At 61.6% G+C, this 11,267-nt stretch overlaps 4 protein-coding genes across 12 annotated transcripts in view; 3 read left to right on the plus strand and 1 right to left on the minus strand.

Moving 5' to 3' along the window:
- Positions 1-562, plus strand: part of LOC102419353 (neutrophil gelatinase-associated lipocalin-like) — a 3,923-nt gene extending 3,361 nt beyond the window's left edge. The window contains exons 6-7 of one of the 2 annotated variants that reach the window (XM_006103123.2): positions 256-285; positions 378-562. In XM_006103123.2, coding sequence (XP_006103185.1) covers positions 256-278 — 23 coding nt within the window. In that variant the 3' untranslated portion in view covers positions 279-285; positions 378-562. The remainder of the gene's footprint in view (positions 1-255; positions 286-377) is intronic. The other variant, XM_006103122.2, reaches the window with a different exon arrangement.
- Positions 1-7,376, plus strand: part of LOC111823329 — a 14,416-nt gene extending 7,040 nt beyond the window's left edge. Inside the window, exons 1-3 of one of the 4 annotated variants that reach the window (XM_023744494.1) lie at positions 2,508-2,770; positions 6,478-6,632; positions 7,262-7,364. In XM_023744494.1, coding sequence (XP_023600262.1) covers positions 2,698-2,770; positions 6,478-6,632; positions 7,262-7,339 — 306 coding nt within the window. In that variant the 5' untranslated portion in view covers positions 2,508-2,697 and the 3' untranslated portion in view covers positions 7,340-7,364. The other 3 variants (XM_023744493.1, XR_002826361.1, XR_002826360.1) reach the window with 3 other exon arrangements.
- PTGES2 (prostaglandin E synthase 2) overlaps positions 1-11,267 on the minus strand; it is a 28,848-nt gene that overhangs the window by 15,817 nt on the left and 1,764 nt on the right. For 2 of the 5 annotated variants that reach the window (XM_023744491.1, XM_014445557.2), the window contains exon 1: positions 1,911-2,050. The exons of 1 other annotated variant lie outside the window; for it this stretch is intronic. The gene's annotated coding sequence lies outside the window, so the exon portion shown is untranslated. Of the gene's footprint in view, positions 1-1,910; positions 2,277-11,267 lie in introns of those variants that run through there. 2 more of the 5 variants (XM_023744489.1, XM_023744490.1) reach the window with 2 other exon arrangements.
- On the plus strand, positions 7,749-11,094 carry LCN2 (lipocalin 2). The gene is made up of 6 exons (XM_014445562.2): positions 7,749-7,974; positions 8,518-8,651; positions 9,675-9,754; positions 9,926-10,045; positions 10,250-10,351; positions 11,068-11,094. Exons 1-6 carry the CDS (start codon positions 7,837-7,839, stop codon positions 11,088-11,090), a joined length of 597 nt encoding a protein of 198 aa, XP_014301048.1. The 5' UTR covers positions 7,749-7,836; the 3' UTR covers positions 11,091-11,094.

Raw genomic sequence — 11,267 nt, forward strand, 5'->3', positions numbered from 1 at the left:
CTCGGTGCCCAGCAGGTGGCTGGGCCCCGTTTGAGTCCTTGAGAACAAGTGACCCCCAGGTGTTCTCAGGCCTTTCTCTAGATCCCCTCCCCCATCATCTGCCCCTCTGCTGCCCCAGCCCTGAAGGGAACCCCTAGATCTGCTGCTCCTGGGCCAGGCTGGGGCCTGGGGCAGCCGGGGGGCAGGGCAGGGGTCCCGGTGGTCAGGGGTCACACACACATCCCTGCCTATTGTGACGAACTGTCTCCCCCACAGACAAGTGCATCGATGACCAGTGAGCAGGTGGTGAGTATGGATGGGGAGGGGGCTGATGGGAGCCAGAGGGCAGCGGCCTGCTGCTCCCCTACCCGGCATTGTCGCTATCGTGACTCCCCTGCGTGCCTCCTCTTCCTCCTTCACGTTGCCTTCATATCCACCTCCACCCAAGGTGCCACCCAGCTGCCCCCACGAGCCGGACGCCACTGAGAGCCAGGATCCTCTCACAGTGCGGCCCAGCGCTGCTCCCAGGCCACCCTGCTGATGGAGTTGCTCCTTCACTGCTAAATAAATACATGCCACAGCCCCCGAGTCTGTGTTCCTTGCCCACTGGGCGTTCTGGGAGGGCAAAGGGCAAAGGGTGGCTCTCAGCATTACTCCCAGGCCGCCTTGAGGCCCTCAGTGAGGAATGGAGGTCACGGAACTTGAGTCCATCTTTGACTGAACACGTCCTAAGTCCCAATCCTGGGTCCACCCCCAAGCCAATGCTAGCCCTCACATGTCCTTGCCTTTGAGGGGTGCCCAGGCCAATGGAAACACTGAGGTCACACCTCATGTCTACACTCAGCCACTTGCAACAGGTCCTACAACAAAGGCCTCGCCAGGGCCGGGGAGCTGGAGGGAACAGGGGAAGCTGAAGTGCTGTCACCCCCAACTCACCAGGATCCCTGTGATGTTAGAAGATGGCAGCCAACAGTAGGTGGGACAGGGAATGCCCAGCTTGAGGCTGTGCCAGGCACAGAGGGTCACCAGGGTGGTCCCTTGCTCCTCTGCCAGCCTCCTGTGGGTCCAGTGCTCGCCCTCCTGTCCCCACTGGTGAGTGGCAGTATCCATGCTAACCCCATTCAGAGCACTGTCCCTCAACCACCCCTCTTCTCTATGATGACGTCTGGACCACCCGGGGCAGGGCTGGGGGAGGCGAACAGGGGGAGATGCTGCCAGGGATGCAGATTCCAGAGGCCTGAGGGCTCCAGGCCAGCACCACCACTGGCGGGGCCTGTGTCTGGGGCCTGACAAGCTCCTGCCCACCCGGGCGGCAGCCAGAGCCCCTCCTCACCGGTGCCCCACATGGGAATTCCCTCCCCTGCCTCTTCCCCCCTGGCAAGGCCAGAGGCCAGAGGAGGCCGGCTTCCAAGGGAACCCAGGCTCCTCCCCCTCACAGACTTGCACACCTGTCCCATTCGCCCTTGGCAGGGGCATGGGGAGGTACTGGAGCTGTGAGCAGTCCCAGCCTCAGCCAGCAGGGAGCAGGACAGACCTGGAGCCAGCCCAACCAGATGCCACTGTAGCTCAGGGCCAGACTCCAGGGAAAGATGAGTTTAGTGGAGCCTGGACTGAGAGAGGGATGGGGCCATGCCCAAGGCACCCAGCTGCCCCCAGGCACGCTCCTAGCACCCTCTCGGACCCAAAGATTCCTCCCTCTCCCGGAATGGTCCAAGTGCTGTCACCTGCTCCTTCAGGGGCACAGGTGCTCCTCAAGGCGGCTTTGAGGGTGTGCCAGCCCCCAGTAGGGAGGAGTGGAGGCTTGGCAGGAGGGTGGCGGATTGGGGTCAGGAGAAAGGATGCCCGCACTTTATAGTCCGGGGTGGGGGTGGGGGTGGTGTCAGCTGACCTGGGTGAGGCACTGGTTCAGCTGAGGCCTCACCTCCACTCACCGTGGTTCAGGGAGAAGGCGGTGGCACTGACATATGCAAGTCACTCCCAGCTGGAGATCACACCTCTGGGTCCCGCTCAGGAGCGACACTTGCTGGCTGGTGACTGAGCAGGGCTCCCTTTCCCAGCTGGCAAAGGGGTGGGGGTGATGGCGGCTGGGCCAGGCGTCTCCCACGGCCTTTCTTGAGCGACAGCCACACGCAGCTCTCCGCCAGCCGTGACTCTCCAGGAGGCTGTGAACGAAAATGTTCCGAAGCCATTGATTAGGGGGGTCCTTAGAAAGCACGCGTCTCAGATTTCGCCCACGCGGAGGCGCTGCTGGCCCACCCACAGGTCGCCAGCGGCAGGAGGGGCGGAATGGGGATAGAACGGGGGAGGCGAGGTGCCAACCTGCTGCTGCCCCTCCACCCAACTCGCTTGCCCGAGCCTCCACCAGCTAGGCTTCCCGGCCAGCAGCCGGGGGTGGCGGGGCCGGGAGAGAGCGAGGAGCTCGACGGAGAGGGCGGGGCTCGGCTGGGGGCGGGGCCTGGCGGCGGGCGGGGCGGGGTTAGGGTTGTGGGAGGGGCGGGGTCTGATGGAGGGCGGGGGCGGGGTTCTGGTGGGGGCGGGGCTCCTTGCCTTGTGGGCGGGGTCCGGGCTGCCCAGTCCGCAGGTTGCGTTCCTCTGCGCGGCTCCACTCTTCCGGCCCCGCGCGACGCCCGCCCCCTCCACCTTCCGCCCGGCGCGGGCTACGGCGTGACGGTCGCGGCGTTTCAGGGTCTCCTAGGCTCTGCGGCGCCCGAGCCCGCCATGTCGGGCCCCAATATGGGAATGCCGGTGGTACCGAGCACGGAAGACGAGGATGACAGCTTCGGGGAAGCAGGTGACGCGGGGGGACTGCTGAGCGACCGTTGCTCCAGGTTCCGGGCCCTGGAGCGGGCCGGGCGGCTTCCCCCGCTTTACTTCGCGAGGTCCCACCGTTTCAGCTTCCACCAGGGCCCCCGGTCCGCACGAGGCCGCCGCGTCCCATCATCGCGCGGTCCTGGAAGAGCCTGAGCCCGCCACGTCGGGCCCCCTCGGGGACCTGGGCTTGCCGGTGGAGGCGGACTCAGGAAGCCGGTGACTCAGGGGGGCTGCAGGAACGACCTGTCGCTTTCTCGGGGCACCTTCCTGGGAAGAGGAGTCGGGCCGGGATATGGGTTTGTGAGGGACCGCGGAGCCCTCCCACCCCTCGCTCCTGGGTGGGTTGTGGCTGCAGACCCCCGTCTCGGTGAGCACTTCCGAGTGGGTCTCCGGAAGCCTCACACCGAGAACTGTTTACAGAAGCGGGAACGCGCGCCGCGTGCACACCCGCCACCTGGCTCAGCGCCGGGGGACCACACCCCGCAGCCGGGCGGTCCGGGTCACCACCAGCAGTGATCAGTCCCGTGGCTAGCGTCTTCCCCTGATGTGATGTGGAACAAATGGCACTCGACCTCTGTAGTTTTCCTCCTAAAACTCATAACCCCAGTCTAATCCTGAGAAGAACGCCTGACAAGTCCCAATAGGGAGAGATTCTACAAAATACATGAGCAGTGCCCCTCAACGCTGTCAAGGTCATCAAGACCAAGGAAAGGCTGCCGCTGGTGTGGCTCAGTGTTTGAGCATCGACCTATGAACCAGGAGGTCAGGGTTCAGTTCTCGGCCAGGGCACATGCGGGGGTTGAGGGCTCAGTTCCCAGAAGGGTGTGTGCAGGAGGAAGCCAATCAATGATTCTCATCACTGATGTTTCTTTTCTCTTCTCTGAAATCAATAAATATATATATATATATATTTAAAGTGTGTATTCTTATATGTAATTGTCTGGTCATAAAAAAAAAAAGCAACATGGTATCCTGGATGGGATCCTGAAACAGGAAAAGGACATTATGTACAAATTCCCAAAGAAATCTGAATGAAGTATGGACTTTAGTTAATAATGTATCAAAAGTGGTTCATTAATTGTAAATGTCACACTAATACAAGATGTTAAAAATAAGGGAAACCATGCAGGATATATGGGAGCTCTGCAAACTATTTTCACAATTTTTCTATAAATCTGAAACAAAATTAAGAGTTTATTTTTAAAAACTTGCCTAATTGTGGTCTTCGAATATATTGCATGGCTGGTGTTCTCTTTGTGGGAAGATTTGTTAATAACTTGTCAACTCTGTGGATGTTTTAGGGCCTCTCTTTCTTTTACTTCATGAATCCACAAGTTTGAGTATTTCCCATTTCATTACCTATAACAGTGTCTTACCCTTTAATGTCTGTAAAACCTAGTTATAGATTTTAAAATTTCTACTTCTGTTTATTTGTGTCTTATACCTTTCTGTGTTGAGAATAATTTTTTCCCCAGATTTCTACTTATGTTCTTAGTCTTTTTCAGGAGTCGACTTTTGGCTTTGATATTCCTAATGTATCTTTGTATTTTATTAATTTCCACTCTTCATTTACTTCTGCCTTCTATTTTCTTTGGGTTTATTCTGTAGTTTCTTTTCTAAATATTTTACTTTGGACACTTTACTCATGACCTTTTCTTATTATAAAACACACACTAGTCACCCGCTGCCCGGGCACCCCTTGCCCAGCCCTCAGGCACGTCAGAGGGTATTGTTCCCCAACCACCCGTGGCTGAACGCTGCTCACACGTTTCCGGGGACCAGTCCAGGGCGTTAGACTGGATTCCTGACATGCAGTCAGCACAGGGAACACTCGCTGCCTCCCGGAAGGGATTGGACTCGGCCCGGGGCCTGGGCCCTGCGGTTGGGAGAACAGGCCACTGTGTCCGTGGGAGCCTCGAATCCCGGGCCTGTGGAGAGGGGTGAGCCACCTGCCAGCCAGTGCGGGCGGGAGGGTGTCTGAAGCCGCCAGATTTCTCCTGGCTTCTGGCCACAGAGAAACCCACTTGTAGATGGTGTGTAGCTCCTGCCATTGCTAAATGGACCCGGGGTGGGACCTGGAAGGCCTAGCCCTGGGTTCTCCCAGGTGGGCCGTGGCCCAAAAGCTTCCGTGCGGCTTGTGATGGGCCAAGGGGAAGTGGGCAAGTGCTTGCGGGCCTCATGTGGTGCAAGCCATTCTGAAAGCCCCTGTGCCTAGGGATTGCCCCAGCTCTGGGCAGGGTGAACCTGAGAGTCCCTCCTTGACCAGGTGCCCAGGCCAGTGGGAAGGGGGTGGCCGAGGAGTGGGGCCTCCAGAGTCCCGTCTGCCCTGGAGCCCTGGGAGTCAGCCTGTGTCCACACAGGAGTCTACCCCGCGCCCCTCACCCAGCCCCCAGAGCTGACAGCTGTGCGAGGCGGGTGCCTGCTGAGCGGATCCTGCCCCAAAAGCCCTGCTGACCCTGAGGAGGTGGCACAGCTTTCCCCTCTCACCCCGCCCGCCTGCAGGGCCCCTGCCTTCCAAAGGCAGAAGCAAGAAGCACCCTCGGCCGGTCCCCTGCCCTCCAGTCCAACCAGCCCAGCACTGAGTCTGCCCCGGTGACGGCCATGACTGTCCTGGGACCCCTGTTGTTTTCCAAATTGGTCCCCGTACATGGAGGGCAAGGAGAGAGCAAGGAAAGAGGCCACTCCAGGTGGGCAGGTGCAGGTTAGGCAGCAAGGGAACGTACCAGGCTGGTCTTGGGCGCGGGAAGACAAGTAGAGCTCCACAGTCACCGCCAGAATCTTATTTATAGAGAGGCCTTCACGGGGCTCAGGCACATACGCCATCAAAGGGTCAGTAACACAGGGCGCTCAAGGCTGCACTGACGGGGTGAGGGGTGGGCAGGGATCACAGGGGGTGAGGGGTGGGCAGAGAGCACAGGGGGTGAGGGGTGGGCAGAGAGAACAGGGGTGAGGGGTGGGCAGAGAGAACAGGGGTGAGGGATAGGCAGAGAGCACAGGGGTGAGGGGTGGGCAGAGAGAACAGGGGGTGAGGGGTGGGCAGAGAGCACAGGGGTGAGGGGTGGGCAGAAATTCGCAGGCACCTGGCCCCGGTCTGCTCATCCTGCAGACCCTGTCCTACCCCTCCCACAATTCATACCAGGGAGCATGGGACATCTACTCCCTGGTTTTAAGAGTCTTCCCAGCCCTAACCGGTTTGGCTCAGTGGATAGAGCGTCGGCCTGCGGACTCAAGGGTCCCAGGTTCGATTCCAGACAAGGGCATGTACCTTGGTTGCGGGCACATCCCCAGTAGCGGGTGTGCAGGAGGCAGCTGATCAACGTTTCACTCTCATCAATGTTTCTAACTCTCTATCCCTCTCCCCTCCTCTCTGTAAAAAATCAATATAATATATTTTTAAAAAAGTCTACCCAGTGACTCCTTGGTGATCCAGGGCACTGCCCCGCCCTAGTTAAAATTCTTTGGGGCTCCACCGTCAGTCTCCCCCACATCCAACAGTCACCAAAGGCTCAAAGATCCCTTTTAAGGTCAAAGAGAGTGGCTGGGGTGGAGCCTGGCCCGCTGGCGGAGAGGAGAGGCGCGGGGAGGGGTCTGAGGGGGGGGGGCCACGGCACCTGGTGGGCACCTGGGTTTGGTGGCCACATCGTGGAAGCTTTGCTCATCTCCACTTCCTGCCCTTTCTTCACCCAGATGGACAGCAGGGCCAGGGCTTGAGGGGGCTTCTCCGTCAGGATGGCCAAGGCTGCAGCCCACCCACCAGCTCAGAACCCGCCCAAAGCCCCTTCCCTCAGGGACGCTGCCCCGAGCCCGGCTGGGGGTGCTGGATCCAGAGCGGCAGGTGGCAGGTAGAGCCCAGGGTCCCTGTCAGTGCCCTGAGGCCCGGACACCCCCAGCTCCCCCTCAGGTCAGACTGCAGGCAGCCTCCGTCCTCACGGTGGCATCTGGAACCATTGCCCAGGGGCTGAGCCCCATCACCTCTCCCAGGGACAGCCAGAGCCCCAGGGAGGAGCCTGCTCGCCAGGACGAAGCAGGATCAGGGAATCAGGAACACTTCTGGGGACCCAGGCCTGGGCCGCTGGACTGCCCAGACCAAGGCTGTGGCCAGAGATGGTGGGTGGCCTCAGCGACCCTCAAGGGCGAGGCCAAGTCCTGCACTGCCTGGGAGCCGAAGCCCCGGGTGTCGGAGCAGTAGGTGGAGAGCGGCTGCAGGCCCAGCCCCGGCCAGCAGTGAGCACCCCTCACTGTCCCGGCTCCAGCATGCAGCTGAGCCGCTCCATGTGCGGCTGGAGCGCCCGGCTTGGGGTCTCAGGGCCCACAGGAGGGGCCCCTCCTGCACATGGGGCACGGAAGTGGGCAGGGACAACTCAAAGTGGGGGCCCTTCCAGATGGGCGTCTGAGACAGGGGTCTCCCCTGTGCCAGGGCTGGCGGGGGGAGGCCTCTGAGAGCTCAGAACACTATGTCCTTCCCTGTCAGGAATGTTCACTTCCAGCTGCCCCACCCTTCCCTGCACCTTCTGAGAACCAGGAAACAGGCCACCCTCTGTCAGAGTGAGGCCTGCTCTGCTTTCACTGATGGAGAGATCTCATCCCACTTTCCAGCGGCCCTAACACCACCACCCCCCCCCCCACCCCCCACCCCCCCCCCCCCCCGCCTTGGCCCGAGCAGGGACTGCTGGAGGTTAGAGGTGACAGATCGGGGCCACTGAACACAAACAGAGTGGAGGGAAGGGCAGGAGAGTGTGCCAGGGGCCCCAGTCCCTGCAGAGGTGTGGGGCTCTGGGGAAAGTCCCCCGGTCCCCCCCTGCCCTTCCTGCCCCTCCACCTTGCACAATCCTGACCATGGGGAAAGGGCCAGAAATCTCACCGAAGGTTCCGCAGGAGTTACTGGCTGTTACCTCACCCTTCCTGAATTTGGCAAAGGACATACCACTCCGCCCCGGGGAGAGCGGGGATCATAAATAGGACCCTAGGCCAGCCTCCTCACTCGCCTCTTCCTCCTTCACCACCTGCCCGGCTCAGCAGCTGCCCAGTTGCCTCAGCCCTGCAACCATGCCCCTCGGCCTCCTGTGGCTGGGCCTCACCCTACTGGGGGCCCTGCAGACCCAGGCCCAGGACTCCACCCCAAACCTGATCCCCGCCCCACCTCTGTCCAAGGTCCCGCTGCAGCCAAACTTCCAAGATGACCAGGTAAGGAACCTGGGGCGCAGCTGTGGGGATGACCCCGGGACAGTGGGAGCAGAAGGGAGTTGAGGCCGAGTCTTAGAGAACATTTAGAATGGGATGGGCCCAGGTTTCAGCTCAGCCTGCCCTTACGCCTCCTGATGGAAACCATGCTCCCACCCCACCCTCACCCCCACCCCAGCCCGGCTGACCTGCCCAGGTCCACATTCTCTCCCGTAATCGCCACAGTCCCTGCCAGGTGGGGACATCTTCAGTCCACTGCCCGCAGGTCACTCCATCCCTGCCAGACTCCACGCTCCCTCTGGCCACAGCCTCCAGCTCCTGCTGGCTTTGTCAGTGCAGGCCCAGTGCAAGCCCAGTGCAGTCCCAGTGCAGGCCCAGGGCAGGCCCAGTGCAGGCCCAGTGCAGACCCAGTGCAGGCCCAGGGCAGGCCCAGAGCAGGCCCCCTGGTAGAGGCGCTCCTGGTGCCCAGTGCAGGCCCAATGCAGGGCTCAGGGACAGAGCTGTCGGGGCCCCTGCGGCCACTCGGCCTGTCACCGCCCCCTGCAGTTCCAGGGGAAGTGGTATGTCGTGGGCCTGGCAGGGAATGCCTTTTCAAAGGAAGACAAAGACTTTAAGATGTACACCACCAACTACGAGCTGAAAGAAGACCGCAGCTACAATGTCACCTCCACCCTGCTCAGGTGAGAGCCCCACCTCCCGGGAGCATGGGAACCTGAGGGCTGCGTGGAGGAGGGGCTCTGAGAGACAGACTGATGTCACGGCCAAGCTGACAGGCAGTCACTCATCCTCTCCTCAGCACTGGACTCAGAGACCTGTGTCTTCCTTCCTTCATTACGTCAGTGTTTACTGGTCCCTTCTGTGCGCACACGGACAGCAGGAGGGATGCGCACGGATAGTCCTCGGGGAAACGAGGCAGAGAGCAGGGGAGTCCGGAGTGGGAGGAGGGTCCCTGGGCCCAGCCTGGAACCCCACCAGGACCTCACTGGGGGCTTCCTGGGAGGTGGCATCTTGGCTGGGCCTTGGGGGAACCCATCTGCCTTGGAAGGAGGGGCATGGGGTTCACGGCAGGGGCTGGCGGGCTCCGAGTAAGAGACAGCCGCTCCTTCGGGCAGCCACCGGGCGCCATGAGCAGCCTGGCGGGGGTGGGCACCACCCAAGGGATCTGGCGAGGAGACAAGGCCCCTCTGGTTGCAGGGGGAAGAGGAATGGTGGGGTGCCGGGCTCACCAGCTCCTGTGGGTTTCTAGCTCTGGTACCTGGAGGAGGGGGGGCTGGAGCATTTGGGCACAAGGGGCATAAGAAGGACAGGTTTGGGGAGATGGGCTCTCGGGTGCCAAGGACATGGCGAGATGAATCGCCCAGGAGGGGTTACAGCGGGAAACAGCAAGACAAGAGGAGGGGACAAAGGCCCAGGGTGGGGAGGACTGTGTACAGGAAGGCCGCCGAGGGGAGACAGCCCTGCAGACGGAAGGACAGTGGGTACTGGAGGCAGGGCCCAGGCCGGGCAGGGGGGAGAGCACAGAGGGACAGGCCAGGCCTCCTGCTGCAGCGGAGATGGGCTGGGCTGGGCTGGGCTGGGCTGGGCTGGACCCAGGGCTGCGGGATCCCAGCCCCTCCAGCTGCAACCCTGGCTCCCACCTCATCCAGCCCATGGGGGCCAAGCCTGCGTCTCCCCTCACCCACACCTCTCTCCCACTCCCACAGGAACCAGCGCTGTGACTACTTTGTCAGAACTTTTGTCCAAACTTCCCAGCCCGGCCAGTTCAGCCTGGGCAACATTAAGGGTGAGTCCTGAGTGATGCGGGCCCTGGGGTTGGGGTCCCAGGCGTGGGGTCCTCCCAGAGGGGAACGGGTCTCCCTGCACCTCCGCACAGAGGCCATCCTGTGCGGGGTGGGGGAGGAGGGAGCTGCTCTGTCTAACCAGCCAGGGCTGACCCCGCACTGTCCACCCGCAGCTTACCCTCCACTGCAGAGCTACACCGTGCGAGTGGTGGACACCGACTACAACCAGTTCGCCACGGTGTTCTTCCAGTATGTTTCCCAAAACCAGAAGTACTTCAAGATCACCCTCTATGGTGGGTCTTCAGCCCAACCCCGCTCCTGTCCCCACCCATCCCCCAAGGCCCCCTCCAGCGTTATCTCTGCCCCAAGTCCCCAGGAGGCCAGGGAACGAGGGCTTTCCGCAGGCCCCCCACGAGGAAGGGGTCTGAGGCTCCTTCATCCATTCAACAATATTCATGGAGTGTCTCCCGGCCACTCGCCGGCCATCTTGGCCACAGGAAGGACCAAGGAGCTGCCCCCTGAGCTGAAGGAGAACTTCATCCGCTTTGTCAAATCCCTGGGCCTCACCGATGACAACATCGTCTTCCCTGTCCCAATCGGTAATGGCCAGCTGGGGAGAGGAGAGGGGGGTCTGGGACTGACCAGGCCTGATGACGTCCCACCAGGGAAACGGGGAGAGGAGGCCCGCTCCCCTCTAGTCACCGCAGCCCCTGGGAGCCACTTTGGGTTCAGAAAGACCATGCCCCAGCCCAGCGTCTGCGGGGCCCCCGGGGTCTGGTTCCCAAGGACTCTTCCCTGAGAGATGGCTTGGGCCGACCCAGATGAGAGTTCAGGCCAGGCCAAGCTTCCCAGTCTCATTGCTGGGCCCCCTCCCCCTATAGCCCAGGTCCTGCTGTTCTGGGCCTCCTCCCCCCACCCCTCCCCCTGGGGCTTGCTCACCACTGAGTTGGGAGGTCAGCCTGGCCAGGCAGGGGCTGTACCCAGGCCACTCACAGAGCCACCAGCCTCCTCAAGGCTGAGGGGCTGCCAGGGCTCTTCAGGTCAACGGGCAGGAGACCTCGGTGCCCAGCAGGTGGCTGGGCCTCGTTTGAGTCCTTGAGAACAAGTGACCCCCAGGTGTTCTCAGGCCTTTCTCTAGATCCCCTCCCCCATCATCTGCCCCTCTCTGCTGCCCCAGCCCTGAAGGGAACCCCTAGATCTGCTGCTCCTGGGCCAGGCTAGGGCCTGGGGGCAGCTGGGGGGCAGGGCAGGGGTCCCGGTGGTCAGGGGTCACACACACATCCCTGCCTATTGTGACAAACTGTCTCCCCCACAGACAAGTGCATCGATGACCAGTGAGCAGGTGGTGAGTATGGATGGGGAGGGGGCTGATGGGAGCCAGAGGGCAGCGGCCTGCTGCTCCCCTACCCGGCATTGTCGCCATCGTGACTCCCCTGCGTGCCTCTCAGTGCTCCACTTCCTCCTTTCCCGTTGCCTTCATATCACCTCCGCCCAAGGTGCCACCCAGCTGCCCCC

The sequence above is a fragment of the Myotis lucifugus genome, unplaced genomic scaffold, assembly GCF_000147115.1.
Source record: "Myotis lucifugus unplaced genomic scaffold, Myoluc2.0 scaffold_465, whole genome shotgun sequence".
Taxonomy (NCBI): domain Eukaryota; kingdom Metazoa; phylum Chordata; class Mammalia; order Chiroptera; family Vespertilionidae; genus Myotis; species Myotis lucifugus.